Source organism: Talpa europaea, assembly GCF_964194135.1.
Source record: "Talpa europaea genome assembly, chromosome: 10".
Classification (NCBI taxonomy): Eukaryota; Metazoa; Chordata; class Mammalia; order Eulipotyphla; family Talpidae; genus Talpa; species Talpa europaea.
The window spans coordinates 36,143,771-36,162,979 of NC_140077.1; the positions used below are offsets into that span (position 1 = coordinate 36,143,771).

General features: G+C 53.7%; 1 protein-coding gene across 2 annotated transcripts in view; it reads right to left on the minus strand.

The window, feature by feature from the left end:
• ZMIZ1 (zinc finger MIZ-type containing 1) overlaps positions 1–19,209 on the minus strand; it is a gene marked incomplete at both ends in the record, with an annotated part of 104,406 nt that overhangs the window by 29,775 nt on the left and 55,422 nt on the right. For both annotated transcript variants that reach the window (XM_084245663.1, XM_084245662.1), the window contains one exon: positions 1,363–1,507. In XM_084245663.1, coding sequence (XP_084101789.1) covers positions 1,363–1,507 — 145 coding nt within the window. The remainder of the gene's footprint in view (positions 1–1,362; positions 1,508–19,209) is intronic.

The window sequence follows — 19,209 nt, forward strand, 5'->3', positions numbered from 1 at the left end:
GAGAATTAATGAGCTAAAACATTGCAAGGGTAAATGCAAATTACACAGCTTAGGTTGCATTCAGCCACAGCCTATGCTTGGTTCAGAAGACCTGTGGAACCAGGAGCGAGGGGTGAAAGGCAGATGAAGGCGGGCTTTGCCTCTCTAGAGCAGGGGTACCTAACCAGGGAGATACTCCCACTCCACAACATGTGTGATGGTGTTTTAGTTATCTTGGGGAGCAGGGGCATGCTAAAAGAATCAAGTGGGCTGGGATCGATACATTAAATGCTCTGCAAAGTCCTGCACCATGAAAAATTACCTTGCCCAAATACCAACCGCGACTTCTTGCAAAATACCCATGGGGGGTCGGGTGAGGGGCTATTCTGAAAGTCAGAGCTGACCTTGGCCTGACCCTAGGTGTTGATGTGCACTTGCTGTCATGCAAAGTGCTTGTGACTGTGTCAGGGAACCACATGTTGGGGGCCACCCTGCTGGACAGGACACTGAACTCCAGTTGCTCTGAGGTCCCTTCTGACACTGAAGATCAGTGGATTCTAATTAGATTTCAAAAGCCTGGTCAACACCTGGCTCCCTAGCAGCACATTTATGGTGTGACCCAGGTCTCTGGGCTGCAGCTCCCTAGTCAAGCTGGGTAATGAGAACTGAGCTCTGACCACAAATGCCCCTTCTGGTGATCTCTGATGATAGCATGAAGGGCCCCGTTGTTCCAGAGATAGCAGAGCTTGGAGAGGGCATCCCAGCTCAGCAAGGGACCTGCAAGATGATTCACTGGGGAAACTGCCCATCCTGACCATGAGTCGTTCTGAGGCTGGTGCAGGGCAGCCAGGCCAGCTCTTTCATGCCTATGGCCTGTGGTGAACCCTTCCCCACCTGTGCTGCACGTCCCACCCCATCTCTGTGCTGAGCCACCCTCCAGCCTGGTGGGCCTGGGTTGGCTGTCCCCCTATCTGGGAGTGGGACCACCAGCCTAGGAACTTCCTGAGTCCTTTCTGATTCTGGTTTCTCTGCTTTTGCCCAAGACCCTGCTCAGGAGAAAGGGAAGGCCTGAGTCCAGAGCAGCCAAGAAGTCCAGAACTTCTGCCAGAAGTCTAGAATCTAAGGAAGAGGCAGCTCCCCATGTAAGGGACAGAACATCCGGGTTGACTAAATCCAGCACTTTCTACCTATTTTGATGGGGCAGAAACCACACTCAGCCACAAGAATGTGAACAACTGGACTTTAGATGTGACATCCTCAAGGCTTTGCAGAAGCCCCCACCCCTGTTCTTCCCTGAGGGCATCTCCAAGAAGACTGTGGGCCTGACAGTGGCTGCCAGTCCCCAGTCAAGCAGCCTGGCCCTGGCGGCACCTGCCCGCTCACCTGTGCGACAGAGTGGGTTTCATGGAGCTCATGGAGTTGAGGGGGGGCTGCATGGGGAGTTTCCCAGGGGGGTCGCTCTGGCGGCTCTTCTGATGTCGGAGCAGCAGCAGGCGGCCGAGTTCCTCGCACCAGGAGGACAGCAGGGCTGCAAGGAAGGACAGGATGGTCAGCGGGCACCTTGGCCACCACACCCTGCCACGCCTGCCCCCACCTCTGTGTAACATCAGGAGAAGACTCAGTGTTCGCAGCTGAAAAGTGGGGCTGACACCCTGGAAGAGGACTTAAGAGCTTCTGCTACTATAAAAGTAGATCCAAGGAGGCTGATTTCAATGGCAACTAATTTAAGGAGGACCAGCCGGAGGCAGCAAAGGGGAAAGAGTCAAGATGAGGGCATGGTGCCAAGTGAAGATGGTGGGAATGGGGTGGGGGGAATGGGAGGGAACGGACAGACACACATGCTGTGTGGGGCAAGAGACACCATCATTAGCACTGCCAGTGGCCCCAGGCTTCTTGGTGAAGCTCGTACCCCCCACCCCACTGGACTCCTGACCAGGAGCCAACAACGCTGCTTCTTCTTCTGGGCAGGGCCCAAAATCACAAGGTTTAAACATAATCCGGAGCCTTTCTGGAGCCTGCTGATGATCCCAGGAGTGATGGCAGGACCTCCCTAAAACTTCCAGAAAGTGTTCTGCTGAGCACGTGAGCACCTTCCCAAACCTTTGACCCGGGACTGGCCCCACACTACAGGGCACAAATACCCCAGAGTACAAAGCATTTCCAGGCAGAGGTCGGCGCGAGGGTGCTGACGGAGGGTCTGCCGGGGCACCCGAGTCAGGAGCACAGGGAACCCTGCATATCTACGCTTACAGAGGTTTACAGGCCAAGAGAGAAGCCATGAAGTAATGGGTGCTAAGAGGAAAGTGAGTTTCTTTCATGCTCACTGTCCCAATGTGGCAATGCGGTGGGGGGGACCAAAAGAACCCTCAAGGTCAGGGTGTCAGGCCAGTCCTTCCGAAGTGCTTGACCACTGAGTGTGGTTGTGGGGAGGGAGCTGGGAGTCGAGAAGGCTGGGCTGTCACCACCTTGCTGTGCGACTCTAAGGAATTCACAGTCCCTCTCTGGGCCTCAGTTTGCTTGCAGGGGAAGAGGAGTAATGAATGACTCCTGCCTTACATTCCACCTTCCTCCCAGGGCTGTGAGGAGGAGCAGACAGAGGAACTGCTAAGTATGTACAGAAACAAAGTCGGGTGACCACATGCCCTGCTGTGAGACTGCTGACACACAGACCTGATAGTTCTGGAAGCAGTCATCCCAGTCACTGGCTGAATGCAAAGACCCCTCCCTCACTTCCAGGCTCTCACCTCTGGGTGCTGGACAACACACTTCTGTCCTTTCCTCAAGTCAACCCCACATGCACCATTATCCCTATTCTATAGATGGGAAGACTGAGGCACGGGCAGGTAAAGTCACTCATTCCAGGAAGCACAGTCAGAGGTGCAGGGACATCGACGGTGACCCTGCCCCAAGCACTGGTGGTGGAGTCTGAGGCTAGATAGAAGGTGGGGAAGGTGATGAAACCTATCAGAAGACAAACTCCGAGGGGCATGGTCTCAGCTCCTCCAGTTCAACGAGGAAACCCTTAGGCATCCTCTGAATCACCCTTCACCAAGTTCAGCTGGCCAGGAAGGATGACCAGAGAGAAGCATAATGCCTAGGCCTGGAGAGGAGGGCTGGGAACCCTTGGAGCCCTGCCAGGCTCTGCCTCTGCCCCTGTCCAGGGCCCAGGTAAGCTCTATCAAGGGCGGGGAGCGAGGAGGACCAGCAGACACTTCTGGGACTAGCAGAACAACCCCATCCATCCACTCCTGCCTTGGGCAAGCTGGGAGGGAGGTGCCCACATTCCTGGGGTTCTTCTGGTGTCAAAGGACAAAGGAAGGACAAAGGTGTCAAAGGACAAAGTGGTTCTTATAGGGAACAGGGAGAGGTGGGGTTAAGGGCTCCTGCCAGGGCTGCTGGGTTTGTTAATTTGACTTGTGTGGTGTGCAAAGATGCCCAAGTAGGAGGTGAGCGGGACTGAAAGCCAGGGGGCACACCTGTTTCTCTCTCTAGGCCAATGATCGGCTATGTCTTAAAATATGCAGTCTGCCCCTCTCTGTGGGGCTCACCTTACCTCCAGCTGCAAAAGCAGGAGGGTGCCAGAGAGGAGAGGCCCCCACCCTGTGTCTGTCTGTCCAGAAACTATGGCGAAATGCCCCTAAAGCAGGCAACCAGCATACATCTGCCACAGCTGGGTGCGTGTGTGTGTGTGTGGGGGGGGGGGGATTTGGGGGAGTGGGAGGGAAGCAGGCTATTCAGAGAGGCTGCAACAGACAGAAGAGAATTTCCAGATTGCTCCATTCTTCTCCCAGGCCCCTAGTTACTGCTTCTTGTGCAGGGGGCATTGGGCATCTGGAAACTCATTTGCACACCAAGCACGAGCCCTGCTGGATCACAGCGAAGGAGGGATGGCTCGGCTGCCAGCACAAAGGATGGCCACAGATGGTGCTGCCCACTGCCCACAGCCGCCCCTCCCAGCCTTCCTCCAGGGGGCCACCCTTGCCAAGTGGGAGGGGATGGGAGGCACCATAGGGGCATTCAGAGATTCCCTCCAGTGTCATAGGCCACCTCCCTGCTTGGTCAAGGACAGCCCTCATGGCCTCCCTATCACTGGTGAAGTGGTTTTCTGCAAAGGGAATAAAGAGAGGTTGGTGGCATGGCAGGGTCTGCATGCTGTAAGCAGATGTGATGTGTGTAACAGGCAGCCACGACACAACACAGATGCCAGGACAGCGACGTTCCTACATCCAACAGGGGAAGGGGGGAGGCAGCAGATGAGGAGGGAGGCAGCACACCTCACCTCCTGGGCCTGAGAGGCCAGCTAGTACAGAGGCCATGCTGGCAGACAAGTGGCAGGAGGATGCATGGCGGATGGACACAGTGCATGCTCCCATCACGGTGCAAACCAGCACGAGCTGCTCTGAGGTAGTGCTTGCTAATGATAATACATGGCAACCTGCAGCCAGAAAGGGAGTCTAAGCACTCCCAGAGACCCTGGGGGACGATCAGAAAGAGGCAGGCAGAGGATGACAACATCAGACAGAATGGCAGCTCAGCTGGGTGGGGTCTACGTGCCTGGATCTGGGCCATGCTGAGAAGCTGGGCCATGCTGCGTGCTCCTTCCGTCCTAATGTCTTTCTTTGGGCACTGGTTGGGGCAGGGCATGAAAAGGGACCACTGAGCATAGCACAGGCCCTGGGATTTGGGAGGGATTCCAGGCATGTAGACTCCCAGGCTGGTGTGGGACTCATCTTTTAAGACACAGGCATGGCGCACAGAGCCTGGCCTGCAACAGGATTTCCAGGAAGAGACACCAGCCTCCCTAACCCATTGCAGGCAGGGTCAGGAATGCCCCTCCAACTGTCTCGCCAGCTGCCATGACCAGCCCTGTCTCATCCTGTGAGTACCACTCCCCAGTTGTAACAGGGCTGACCCCAAAAGCCCCCTTTTCACACAGAGGGCTCTAATTTTCATATTAAGATAGCAGCTATGACTGTGTCCTTTCCCCCCGTCACATAGCACAGCCTGCTTGACTTCACCCAGGTTTCTAAGCACTTCCGCACATCGCAGCAAGAAACATGTACGCCTGCGCTTGGCTCTTGAGCACATGGGGGCCTCCCGTACCCCTCCTACCTGGCACCTTTATTTGCCAGGTTTCCCCCAATCTCACCTTAAGTACTTGGTTGTTTGATCATTTACCCAATATTCACTCTGCAAATGGCTGCTGAGTACCTACTGTGTGCAGGAGTTCCTGTGGTGAAGTGGGTTAGGTAAATGCCCTTGCTAAGACCTTTCATAGCTTCCACTGGAAAAGTCGAAATGTGTAAAATCGAAAAGACTAGGAGGCAGCCCTGACCCTCATTTTCTATTAACTTTAGGGACCAGTTATCCCTCTGGGGTTCACCAGTGGGATCCCAATATTCTTAGTTCCACTGCTTAGAGTTATGTGGCCTCAGGCAAATCACACAAGCTCTCTGCACCTCTGGCATGAAGTCGGCACAGAGTCCCAGAAAGCTCTGTGTGTGGTCTTGGGAGAGCAGGTGGGACATCTGCAAAAGTGCCATTTGCTGCAGGCAGCAAAGTGTTTTGTGAATGGGAGGAAATTTTCCCAGCTCCCTGAAGGGGTCAAGGTCACCCACACCAGCCTAGGAGAGAGGAGGGGGTGGGATGGGTGTGGGCAGGTTGGGAGCCATGGCTAAGCACACTGGCTTGGAGTCCAGACCAGGTTCGAGCCCCATGGCCTGCCACAAGCTGTGAGATCTCACACAGGCTGCTTCACCAACTGAGGGGACCCCAGTTTCCCCATCTGTAAAATGGGTTAAACTGAAAATTCCTGCTTCAGAGTAGAGGTGAGCTGTTAATTAGTATCAATCGGCCAAAGGGGTATTCAAGTGGAAGTCAAAAAGCAGCGGAGGGTGGGTAAAGAACCAAGGGACCCAGTAACCCATGGCAGCCTCTCAATCCCACACCCACCACGGCCTGGTGTATCTCTGGGAGAGCTGGTGAGACCCCCGACTCCAGAATAACTGGCAAGACCTGACCCAGCTGGGTGTCCACCACCATCTGACAGCTCCAAGAGGCCTAACCTTTCAGTGCCTGTTTCCTCAACTCTAAAATGGGGGCCGGCGGGGGAGTCTCCTCATCTCATAGGGTTGTTGTAAGGATAAGCTGAGGTAATATCACTAAGCGTAGGAAGAGTGACAGGTAGGCACAGTCCAGAGGAAGCAGAGTCCTGGGGCGTCAATGAAGGGAGAGGAGACTCCAGCAGGGAAGAGCCATGACTGGCTGCCTCTTCTGCTCCCACTGCCTGCACCTGTCTCTGTACTTATCCTGAAAGCCACAGGGGTGCAGGGGTTCCTTATCCAGACCTGCCAGGGACTTAAACGACTATGGTCATTGGCTAGAGGCATGTGTGCAGAGTTGATGCTGTGTCTTGGTGTGATTAGCAGGTGCTTTCCTTCCTGGCGGTTCACAAAAAATAGTCTGAGTGACCACAGGGGCATCTCCTATTAATGGGATCTAATAGATATGTCTAGGCCCCCCTCTTTCCCCCAGAGCTAAGGATAAGGCAGCATGAACTCCTCTGGAAGTGAAATGGAAGACAACGCCCAGTCTGAGAATCAGGTCTGGGAGAGGCACTGAGGAAGAGCCAGGTCCCTGACATTTGCTCCCCAAGATCTTTCTGGTTACTCTGCCTGCAGCGAGCAGCCACCCGTGTCCTTTATGGACAAAGGAAAAGCAGATGTAAGTGTGTGTGTGTGTGGGGGGGGGGGCAGGTCCACAGTGGAGTCCTGGGTGTCAGTTCTGGTTTGCCCCACATGTATCCTCCCTGGGGACTGTGCCAGGCCCTGCATTTGCCTCCGTACCTTAGGATGAGCTAACAAGATGAGGTGGTGCCTGAGAGGTGGAAGGAAGAGGCTGCACGTCCCAATTCAGGAATGACCCGGGCTCCAGGTTGGGGCGGGGGGAGGCGGAGCTGCCTTCTCCATACCAGTTTATAACTGGCAGACAATGAGCTGGTAGGGAGTAGAGGCTGGAGTCAAAGCATCAAAAAGGCATACGAGCTTGCCTGGCACATGTAAAGGCTGGACTCAAGTGAAAAGCCAGAGGCAGCCATTGTAGCCACAGAAGCACGGCATTTATGCCTATGGAGGCGAGTAGAGGGGTGTTCACACAGTGTGAGGCAGCATGCTCATTTCTGGCATGGTCTGGGGATCAGAAAGGGATGGCAGCAGCAGTGGTACAGGAAGGAGGGTGCAGAACCTGGTGGTAAGGGCCAAGCAGGAGAATTATGCTGCAGCCTGAGGAAGCTAGATGCAAAATGAGACAAAGGCGTATTAAGTATCAAAGAGCATCTTCGTGGCTAAAAGGCTGCTGGAGAACAGAGCAACCGTGCCTGTGTGTGTGTGTGTGTGTGTGTGTGTGTGTGTGTGTGTGTGTGAGTGAGAGAGAGAGAGAGAGAGAGAGAGAAAGGGAGGAGCAGGCTTCTGAGGCTCAGGGATGGGGTCAAGTGCCCAGGGCAGAGAGTGGGTGAGGAAGAGTCAAACAGAAAGCACCCCTGGGAACATGCAAGTGCATTCCCTGTTCAGTTAAAAACATGAACATCCTTCAGTGCTTCCATATATCAGTTTACAAAATCATCACAAGACCCTCTGAAGCAACTACAGGAGCATCTGGGCGCAGGCAGCTGGAGGGCCTTGCCCGAGAGCCAGGGCAGAGGCAGGTTCCCACCTCCCCTTTCCTCCTTCGTATGCCCAAGTTCCTGTTCCTGCATGTCCTCCAATTCCCAGGAGCGCCTCCAGCCACCTCAGGAAGGTGCCCCCCACGCCCCCTGCTCTGCCCCAGCCTCTGGCTATTGCGGCCTGATTAGCTTTGCAGTCTGTCCCCTTTGCTTCTTGCCTGCTCCAATCACCTTCTGCAGCCTTGTCCGCTCTCCCCTGAATTATGACAAGCGCGTCCCATGATGTATCTCAGTCTCTAAACCCACCTCCCACCAACCCTCACTGCAAGGCGGCCAGAGGAGTTTTCCCACAAATGTATTCTGATCACCTCTTTCCAGCCCGTGTCCCCAGAGGCTGCCCAGGGCTCTGTAGACAGTAGATGCTCAATGGCTGCAGGAATGAGAGTCAGGTTATGTGGGGGAAAGACGTGGGGTTCCCTAGTGACAGCAAAACCCTGAGAGCCACCAGGAGACTTGAGGGGTTCACTTGTGGTGTTTGGCAGAGGCTATGCAGCCAACACATGACTAAAGGACTGAAATGAGTAACAGCTGCAGAGGACAGCCCAATACACAGAGGACAGAAGGAATTGACGGACAGCAGTCACACTGAGTAATAAGGGCACTGCCTGAGGCTTTTAAACCTCCCTGGAGGCAGGAGACCCAGCCTGAATGGAACCCTTTCACAGATGTGACCAGAAATTGGCACTGTCATCAAATAAAACCTATAATTGAGTCAAGTAACACGTATTCTGAGGTATGCGCAGCCACCGTGGGCCGTACTGAAATGGGGGATGAGAGGGAAGCGGTTTACAGACACAGTATCAGTTGGTGTGACGTGGCGGGTCAACGGCAGCCCTGGCCGCTCTCGGCTCATTGGGTTGGCATCAGTGTTGATGTTAATGGTGCCTTTCCACAAGGGAGGGGGAAGGACGGGCCCAGAGCGGCTCAACCAGGACTCCCCGGAGATGCTGCTGCTGCTGTTCCTCCTCCTGGGCACAACCCCTCCTGCCCTCTGACCTTTTTAGCTGTCAAAATTGGGGTTCTGAGACTAGGCACAGAGAAATGCCAGGATCAGAGACAACAGAGACTCCCGTGGGGACCTGGACTCCAGACGCCAAACCCTGGCAGAAGAAGAGCGTAGTAAGGGTCCAGGAGCGGAGGGGGAAAGGTGACACTGGAGTTTGAGGTGACACAGGTCTGGGCTTTCACATCTGCAAAGTGGGGAGACAATGTGAGGAACCTCTGCTCACGGTCCTGGCGTGAGGAGCCCCAAGATAAAGGAAGGGCTCTGAGCTTTAAGTCACATGACAGAGATGGCGACTCTTGTGCCAGGGAAAGAACAGGAAACTCCCCGCTTCGCAGATGAGATGCAGACAGCCCAGACTGGGTCATCTCAGTGCTCATTACCTCTCCTGCCCCCATGCGGCAGAGGGGTCAAGAGCACAGACTCTGGAGTCAAGCTGTCTGAACTCAAACCCCAGCTCTGCCACTGAGCAGCTGTGTGATCTTGGGTGAGTTACTTAACCGATCTGTGCTTTGGTTTCCCTTTGTGTAAAATGAGGATAGTACCTATAACCCAGCTCCTAAGCTGTCATGAGGATCATAGAAGCTAATACACATGGCACTGTAGAACAATGCTGGCATGTAGGAAGGAATACAAAAGAATGAACTGTTACTGTTTTGTTTTTTTGTGGTGCTTGAGTCCCTTTAGGACTAAGAGGCTTTTCTGTCTTCCTATTTACATGTTATTGTTCATGTAAAATACAAATTTCTTTCACCTATTTCCCAAAGGATCTCAAAATGCTTACACGCCTTGGTCTGGTCTTGCACCACCTCTCACAGAGACAGGCACTGTGGCTCCCTAGCACCCAGCGGTGCCCACACCCCATGTTTTCCCTGCCAGACACCCGGTATCGGGCAGACCCTGGGACCTATGGAACTGAGCCTGGACGGCTGGTCCCTTCTGCCGCAGCTCCTAGGCTACTTGGAGTGGAAGAGGGGAGCACCGGAGTGTGGGGGTTGGGGCAGACGTCGCAGCGGTCCTGACCACACTGGACCAACAGAGGCTGACAGACCAACAGAGGCTGACAGAGGGCCTCTCGTCTGGCCCCAAACAAGGGAGGCCCGGGCCACAGACCAGCTCTCGGATGGCCCATCTTCTTCCCCATCCTCGTTATGTACCACATGGGTGGGGACAGGGGTCAGACCAGGAGTCCTGCTCTCGCCCGGATGCTCCCAGCAGGAATGGGTGGTCTGCCTGTGACCCCTGAGAAGAGCTGTCCACAGAACTGTTACTCTGCCTGCCCTCAGGGCTGGGTTTCCTGCCTGGCCTCCTGTGGGCCCACCACTGCTGGGCGCCCCCAGAAGTGGAAAAAGGGCCCTCCCTGCTGGCTAGCTCAGTCATCTCCTCCCAAAAGGAAACAGCACAGGATGCACATGACCAAGGCGTGGCCAGAGCCAGGGGCAGTGACCTGGAGCCCTAGGGCCAGGGCTAACACGGGGACCCTGAAGTCATGACGATACTTTCCTTTCCCCAACTGGCTGGGAGCCTCACAACCTCCTAGTGAGGAGCTGACCTAGGGGGAGAGGGTCTGTATTTTGTGAAGCAGCCCGAGGCTCAGGGGGTGAATCAATCACAATCACACTACAGGTCGAAGATGCTGGTCCAAGATGGTTTCTCTTTCATCACCCCCAAGTCTGCGATGTCGAAGACTGAGAGCAGGCAAGTCCCCAGGAGAAGGCTCTGTGCCCCCCCACACCTCCCACTTCTGCGACTCAGCCCCATCCCAGCTTCTTGTCCCTAGTGTGCCACCAAATTCCTGCGTGACCTCAGGCAACTTCCCCCTTTCTTTGGGCACTATGAGCTCTGAAGTTTGTGGTCTCATGAATCAGCCTGGATTTCACAAGGGGCCACATCTCTTGGGGCTCAGACCAGCTTCATCTCTTCTCAGTGCTACAGGAGCTGAGGGATGGGGCATCATCCTCACACCTGCCCTTAACCCCAGCATGGGTTACAGATGGAAGGAGTTCCAGAGATCTTACCTGGGTACCCCATTTACTAGGGTCAAGAGCCCAGAGTGAGCTGGTGTGTGTGAACCCAGGGGCTGAGAGGGAGGAAAGGACTCTGCAATCTCAGCTGCCAGGAGTTCCCCATGGTTACAGGAAATGTGTTTCTAGGGGTTTGTAGGCTGGACTTGGGTGGCCCTAGCAGTTGGCCCCTGGAACATAAAACCCGAGAGGTTTTCCTTGGGGGTAAACCTTGCTCTCTTGAAAAACAGCTCTTTCTGAGCCACTACCACCAGCAGCACACTATCCAGAGTTTCAACTACTTCTGGTTTTTCTAGATCATTCTCATACTCTGCTCGGTCATTTCCCATCACCATGTGGTACTACATTAAAACAAAGAGGAATCATCTGCTGGCCCTTCAGTTGTCTATGACCTCTTTATCTGCCTGTCCCTCATCCATGCTCACCTCGGGCCCCAGGTACAGGGTGGACCAAGGTTGGTGGTGTGGAGGTCCAGGGTGCACATGGAGGCTTTGCCCTGCCCCACCTCATCCTACCTGCCTTCCTATGCCTGGCCTCTCCTCTCCCTCCCTCCTGGAACACTCCTTTACCTCCCTATCCCTCTCCCCAAGGGCTGTTAGGTTGGCAGGAGTTAGTCTCAAGGCCTGTGAACACACCCTGGGAACTGAACTCTGGGGGACCTGAGAGCCAGCAGGACTGATTCCCAAACCGGTTTGGCCATCCCTCTGCCAGTGGAGGTTGGGCCTGGAGGCTGGGCCTGCAGGGCAGGATGCTTGGACACAAGAGCAGACGCCAGACAGGTTGAGCCTGTCTGTGGGCTTCAGGAAAATCCCAGCCTGGAAAATTCCCTGCTCACCTCACACTACCATCTGGGCCTTCCTAGATAACTCAGGTTCAAATGAAAAGACACTCCAAAACTAACTTAAGGGAACATTTTCATCAGAATAAGAATGCCCCCTTATTCTAGGTGCTGTCCCCTTGGTCCTGCAGCCTGAGGGATGGGCCTGGGCAGTAGGCAAGGGCCAAAGTACTGCTCTTGGTCGGGAAGAGTTGGCAGGGGCCACTTCACCCCTGTGGACCTGGCTCACCTGCCCCCGTTCTGGCAAGCCACCTGGTGATGGGGTAGTCAGTCACAGACTCCACCTTAGAGATTGCAGGTGGGCACAGGGAAATGAGGTTGCTGGCTCAAAGCACACTTTGAGGCTCCAGGCAGGATCTTCCTAGTCCAGGGATATTTGCTGGCAAGAGGGCAAGGGTGAGGATCTAGATCACCTCAGTTAAAAATTACACAGCATTAACTTGGAAAAGTATGTGTGTTGGAGAGAGGAAGGGGTCCCTGAGCCATCCTCCCAGTAGACTGAAGCCAAGAGGCTTTGTGCATCTGTCCCCATGTTCTGGGAGGCCATGGTTTTTCAACAGGACAGGTGCCACTGGCTACCCAGGCAGAATACCCACAGGTGTGGGGGGAGGGGGAAGTGTAGAGTGGAGGAAGAAGCATAGAGTGCAGAGTCCACACCTCTGCTTCACTCCAAGCTCCAAGACAATGCCTGAGCAAGGCAGGGGAGTATCCAGAGGCCTAGGGCAGGGAGGTTACTCTCCCCACACCAGCAGGCCCTGGGACATTCCCAGCACATCTGCAAGGTGGGAGGGGCCAAGCCTCACCTGCCCTGCCTCCGCAGGCCTGTGAGCCAAGCCTCAGGAACACGGAGCCCAAGTGTGGCCGGTTTCAGTGGGGCTCCTGCAGAGCTGGTTTTCTATTCTGCACATACAGTTTCTCCTGGGGGCTAAACACCACGGCCGTTGCTGGCTCTCAGGGAGCCGGAGGGGTAAGGAGGGGTTACGGAAATCAATTTCTTCCCTGGGTAATTTACTTTTCTGAAGCTTCCCAGCTGGGTACTTGCAGTTTGGCTGTGTCTTCCTGCTGTTAGCAGGAGTCCCCCAGCATAAGGAGAGGTACAGGTGAGGTTGGGCCCTTGCCAGGGTCAACGAGACCCCTGAGCCGAAATCACTAAGAGCCTGAGACTGAGAGGTGTCGCCGTATACTCTCCTCTGCCCCTCTGGCCCCGTGTCCAATTCCAGGTCCTTGGAGCTTCCTGTGGGAGCCAGGAGCCAGCAACAAACCCCAGGACTCCATGCATGGAGGTTGCCGCCACCCAACCTAGGTTCATGTAACCAAGGGTAGAATGTCCAGGGGGTCTGGTCCTGAGACTAAGTCTTGGGGAGGTGCTGACCCCAGAGCACCCAGAAAGTGCTAGGGGGAGATGGTGAGGGTATCCGCTGCGGTGATAGGAGCAGGAGAGAGATTTGGGGCAGGCAGCACTTAGCCAGGGGACCTACAGTTGGGTTTAGGTCACTTGCTGCTCTTTGAGATTCAGGAAAAACCTGCTAACCAGACCCAGCTTCCCAGCCTCCAATCATTAGGAACCCCCTCCACCCTCACTACTCTCACACACACCCCCCATCCCTGGTTAACCTCTAAGAATCTCAGGTTCCCTGTACAAGAAACACAAGATAATTCCTTCCTTCCCACTCCAGGCTTGTGAGGGTGAAGACTGAACCTCACCACAGCTGGGGCCACAGATCAGGTGGCTTAGAGGTGAGACAGGCTCCTGTTCCACCTGCAATTGCTCTGGAAGTCAAGCAAGTGTCAAGTTCCATGGGTAGCATTCAGGGGCAGGTCCAGAAGCTCCTTCCTGACCCCACATCAAGGGGGAAGACACATTTCTAGTGAGTTCTCTATCTAAAACCCAAAGGAAAACCTGATGCAGAATTTCCTCTCACCCATTCATCCAGCAAGAGCAGCCAATCACCCACAAAACTCATACTTCACACATCTATGTCTAGGCTTCCTAGTGGGTCACTCCACTCCTTTTCTGAGAAGCCCTAGTGTGGATGCAGCACGGAGCCCTGGAAACCACCCATGCTCGGCCTCTTCAAACTCTGCAGGTGCCCAGCAGCAGCTGGCAAGAATCCTTTGGCTTATTCTTGTAGAGGATGACCTGGTTGTGTGAAACAGACTGGCCTCCCTTTGTCCCTGGGTTCTGCTCAACTGCAGGGGTCCCTGCTGCATTATGGAGACAACCTGTCATCCTTCGAGCACACCATCTATTTGTTTTAGTTATGGAGAGGTAGGCACCCTTCAAAGAAAACCTGACACAGAGACTGAATTTATAGAACACTTGGGGGGAGGGGGTAGCAAACGAAAGAGAACATTTTTCTTTTGGCAGAAGCGCCTTTATGTGATGAAATGATTCTCTCTGAGGTTTCATTAAACATCCAGCTGCCTGGTTGCAATGAAAATAAGAGTCGTTTGAAAGAATTCCATTTACATGGAGTGCTTCCTGGCTGCACCTGTTACTCCGAGTGTAACACACCTGGGTGATATCTGGGTGAATCTGCACCCCTAAGTAGTGAGGTCCCAGGGCATGACGAAGCACCTGGGACTCAGGGAAGGGATTCTCAATTTTCTTTGTGCATCAGAATCATCTGGAAGGCTTGTGAAAACAGTGTGCCAGACCTCACCTCTGGTGGAGGTTTCTGATTCAGTGGGTCTAGGATGGAGCTTAAGAAGTGGCAGTTCCCATGATGCTCTTTAGTCAGGGGACCCCACTTTAAGAACTACTGCTCTAGACCTAGGGGCGAGTTTGGTTGCCATCTGATGTGTGAACAGAAGGGCAGGAACTAGTCTTGCCTCCCACTTTCTGGGTTCAGAATGCATGCAAGCTCTCGGTTCAAGAAAAGCCTGGGCTTGGCATTTGTTCCCTGCTGCTGCTGGCACCCCTTCATCTTTGCCTTCGGGGTCTGGAGGTCTGACCCTAGATTCTTTTGCTGGCTTTGGTGCAAGAGAAAAGAACACTGGACAGGGCATCAGAAATGGGTAAGCCGGTCTTGTCTATTAGCAATGAATAGTGTGTTCTTGGGCGAGGCCCTGACAGGTATAATCAGCTCCCTTTCTTCACCTGTATGCTCTAAGAGTAAGGGGGCAACCTGCACAGTGACTACTGTAGATGGAGAGCTTGATTCTGAACACACTGCATGCACTGTGCTACTCAAGCCCGCACTTGACCAGGTAATTACCACTGTCTCCCCGTAATGGTCCCCTGTTGCCAGCGTGTTGGCCGTGTGGCTCTGAGCCCTCTCTGCCTTGGGCTGCCTTACAGAGTGGCTGTAAGGACTGAGTTAGATCCTGCAGGGCTCGACATCCCAGCCGCACATAGGTAGGAGACAGACAGCAGCCTGGGCCATCTGCAGTTCAAGCCTGGCTCCTGTTTTTTTCTCCCAGAGCAGCTGGGGGCGGGAGCAGTCATTTGTTTAGGCCTCTGCAGTGTTTAATCACCATCCTGCTTCTCCCTCCCTTCTCACCACTCCACCCTTCAGTGCCTACTCTCTCCTTGCAGGCAACGACTCAGTCTTCTGTCTCTGGTGGAGGCCATGAAAAATTAACACAGCACCCAGAGAAGGAAACTGGGGGTGGGGGATGGAGTGGGGTAGGGCTGAGCTGAGTGACCAGCTGGCCCCAGCCGGAGTAGGCCGCAGTTGTGCAAGTGGGATTCTGACAGGGTCTGGGGGGCCTGCAGTCTTGAGACTGACCACCCAGCGTGGCTACAAGGTCTTGGATGGTCTCCAGGATGGGGGTACGGAGCAAATCCAACTGCTTTGGAGGATATAGGAATGCAGGCCCCCGGCTTTCATGAGATCTTGAGCTCTAGGGGAACCAAAGGACTGGATTCTCTGGCTCTACCCTGAAGAGAGCCAAGCCCTAAGTCCTGCAGGCATGTGGTCTGGGAAGGCCAAATGCAGGCCAAACAGATACTCCATACATTCCTCTTCTCTGTTCATTTTCCTGACAATCTCGGGAGGTCAGAATCACTACCCCCATTTTACAGGAGAAAACGTGCTCAGAGAGGTTAAGGAATCTGTCAGAAGACAACCAGCCCAAACAACAGGCAGAATAGAATCTATGTGTAATTAATAAAGTTACTTTGTATACAGCTTTAAGAATCACATAAATTCCTTTACCTTAGGAGGCTAACATTTCAGATAAACCAGAAGAGGGCTAGGATCCATGTCTACCAGCCCCCCAAAATCCATAGTCCTCCCATTACATCTGGTGGTCCCACCTCATGGTTCTATTTCACCCCCCTCTCTTCTTAACTTTTACTTATTTTAAAATTTTTTTTATTTATTTATGCATACAAGAGCTGGGGTGTAGGCCAGAGGTGTGGGGTGTGGGGTGTGGGGTGAGAGACAGAGTGGGAAGCAGAACAGGTGGATTGACTGAAACACACTGCTGAGGGGAGGTCAGTTGCTGCTGACCATCAGGGACTGCTGATGGGTCAGTCCCTGGCCAGGCAGTGGTTGCAGATAGCTTCATGGTGCTGGCCTCTCCGGTGGCGCAGCCACTGCAGCACGAGTTTGATCCCCGGCCAGGGAGCTACCCACATGGCACAGCAGACCTCTTCTGTCTCTCCCGCTGCTCCCCTCAGCAGTGTATTTCAGTCAATCTGCCTGTTCTGTTCCCCACTCTGTCTTAGTGAATCCTCTTACCCCCTGCACCTTTGGCCTGTACCCCAGTTCTTGTATGCATAAATAAATAAATCTTTCTAAAAATGAATTAATTAAATGTTACTTTGAAGAAGTCTTGAAGAAGTAATGTATGTATGTAATTAAAAATATATAGAGGTAGAAAAAAAAGGTATGTCCTGAGAAACTGTTTCCGCTCCACCTCCATCCTTCCTGCCCAGTTCCTCTTACCAGGGGAATCACGGTGGTGGCTTTTGGTTTTGCTTCCCAGAGTTATTCAGTCATTTACATAGATCACAGCCTGGACAACATCTGCCTGGAGGGCTCTCGCTGTGAATTTTCATATGGGTCACCCCTTATCCATTGGGAGAGCTTCCCTGCCCTTTCCGGTTTATAAACTCTAACAGCTCCCTGCCACCCCACGCCACTTCTCTATCCTGCTGAGCCCTTCTCCGTCACACTGATTACCTTCCACTGTTTATCGTAGTGACCATCTGATGCCCCACCACTCCCTGTGCAGGGGCTTCTGTGTGCTGCCCCCACTACCACGTCCTCAGTGCCTGGAAAGTGCCTGACCCGTGGAAGACAATCAACAGCAGCGGCTCTGGGCAGGAGCATGCAGATGGGTCTATGTTACCCTGGCACTGAGGGTGGCGTGTCATACATGCTGCCGGTGACCTCCTTTTTAAGAACATGTTTCAGCTCTCCTGGAGGGGAGGGCTCCTCTTTCTATCCTTTTTCTCTCCCAAGGACCCACTCTGGACTGGGGCATGCAGTAGATGCTCAGAGCTCAGAGTGACCAGACTGGAAACGTGGCCCCTACCTCACACCACAGACCAAAAAAAAAACAAAAACAAACACACACAAAAAAACAGAAAGCAAAACAATACCTTCCCTAGAAAATTTATATAGGAGATTATCTCCATGCCCTTTGAATTGGAGAAGATTCTCAAAGAGAACACCACTAGCACTAACCCCAGGGGAAAATGATACATTTTCCAACATTAAAGCTAAGAACTTTCTGGTAAACCAAAATACCTGCTGAGAGATGGATGGCATGGAACAGAAGCCTACAATATGTAGTGGGGCCCAGATTCAAGGGCTCTTGGTAGTCGGGCTGCCCAAGACTGGTAGCAATCCAGGAAGGCTTCTCAGAAGAGGTGGAAGATAACTACATCTTACTTCTCCCCCAGGACTAGCCTCTTCCTTCTCCTCTCTGAAAAGTCAGAGACTTGAGACAGACAGAACATGCCCAGCCCCCCTCCCCTGACCCACACAGAGATAACGAAGCAAGAAAAAACACATTAAAGAGCCCAGGAACCTGGCAGGGCCCTGAGAAGTTTGGCTTGACAGGGCAACAGCATTTAACAAAGCTCACATCATCCATCACTGGGGCCCAGTCATTTAGATACTGGGCATTTGATTAAACTAATATGGGTGGCTGGGGCGAGGCATGGCTGGGCGCTTCCTACCCTCGCCTACAAATTAGACCGTCACACACAATCCGATTACCTTGACTGCCACATTTATCTCCGGAGAGGAGCCATCCATCACTCCTCAGCAGCTGGCTCTGAGCCTCCTCCTTCAGGAGGAGAGTTAAGTGGGCCCCAAGTTTCAGCAGGCAGTGCTCACTCAGATGTTCATTCCATCATCCACTCAGCAACACTCGCCCCCAAATGCCGACCCTGGGGCAGGCCTTGGGCTGAGTACTACATACAAGGTCTTGGCCCTGGAGGAGTCCACAGAGCGCTGGTGAAAAGGCAAGTATCCCAGCTGGGTTGTATGGTGGATGGGTCCAGGTTTGCACGCCAGCTCCCTCCCCTCCTCTCCAGCCAGAGTCCTGAGTGCGATATGGGCTGACCACAATGTCACGTCTGTGACATGGTCACATGGGGCTCTGGCTCTGGGGTTGGACATCACTGACACATGGCGTGCTGCCCGTCCGGGGTTGGAGTGAAGGGTATGGGAGACAGCTTTGAAATGCCCAGCACAAAGCTCTGCATGTGCCAAATGCTGGGCAAGGGCAGGGTCTCTTCCTTTTCAAAGGAAGGCTGGATTCTGAGGTCAAGAGTAAGAGGGGCTGTTACTTGAAGACCCTGAACTGATGACACGCTCACCTTTGCCATCTTGTAGTTCAGTGAGACAGGCAGACGACCCCATTTTTAAAGAAAAAGAAGAGAGGTGAGGATGACACAAACCATATAGTGGCAGAGCTACAACTGGGCCCAGGTCCTGCCTGGGCTTTGAAACTGTCTTCCCACAGGACACCTGGTTACCCAGGAGACACACAGCAAGAGTAGGGCTCCTGAGGGTGGATCTGCAGCCTCTCCTCTCAACACCAGCATCAGGGAGGTAGGTGCCAGGCACAGAGGCACCCCAGAGTTGCTCCCGATCCCAAGCCCTGCCCAGCTTGCCCTAGCCCCTCAGGCTAAGCCCAGGGTGGCAAGGAGGCCCCTTCAGGTGGTAGGCAGAGCTGGAGCAACTGACAGAATGTTTGTATCTAAATACTATACCAACTCTGGATGGAGTCCTGCTCTGAGACTTTTGCAGTGATCAAAGCAGCCAGACAGGAGCCTTCATGACACTAGGACCTGCAAAAGCACTTAGGGACACCAGTTTCCTTCTGTTTTACAGGAGGCCAGCTAGCACAGGTGGGAGGGCTGTCCGATATGGGTTTAAACCAGCTTCTGACACCAGGAACCTGAATGAATCCCCTCAGTGAGGACCTGACCATTCCCCTTGTGGGGCTTCAATGGGGATGCCAGGTGCTAACAAACCTGGGAACAGAACCCAGTGCCCTGCAAGTGTGCTTGCTGGGGCCTGTTCAAATTAGTGGTATTGTCCGGTGGTTTAGGGAAGCACAGAGAACCCATAAGACCTGCGAGACCCCAGCCTTTGTCCTCAGGTCTGGGATGAAGTAGCCAGGCAGGGGCACAGAGCAGAGCAGGGGCCTGAAGACATGCCCTTTTTACCGATCTGCT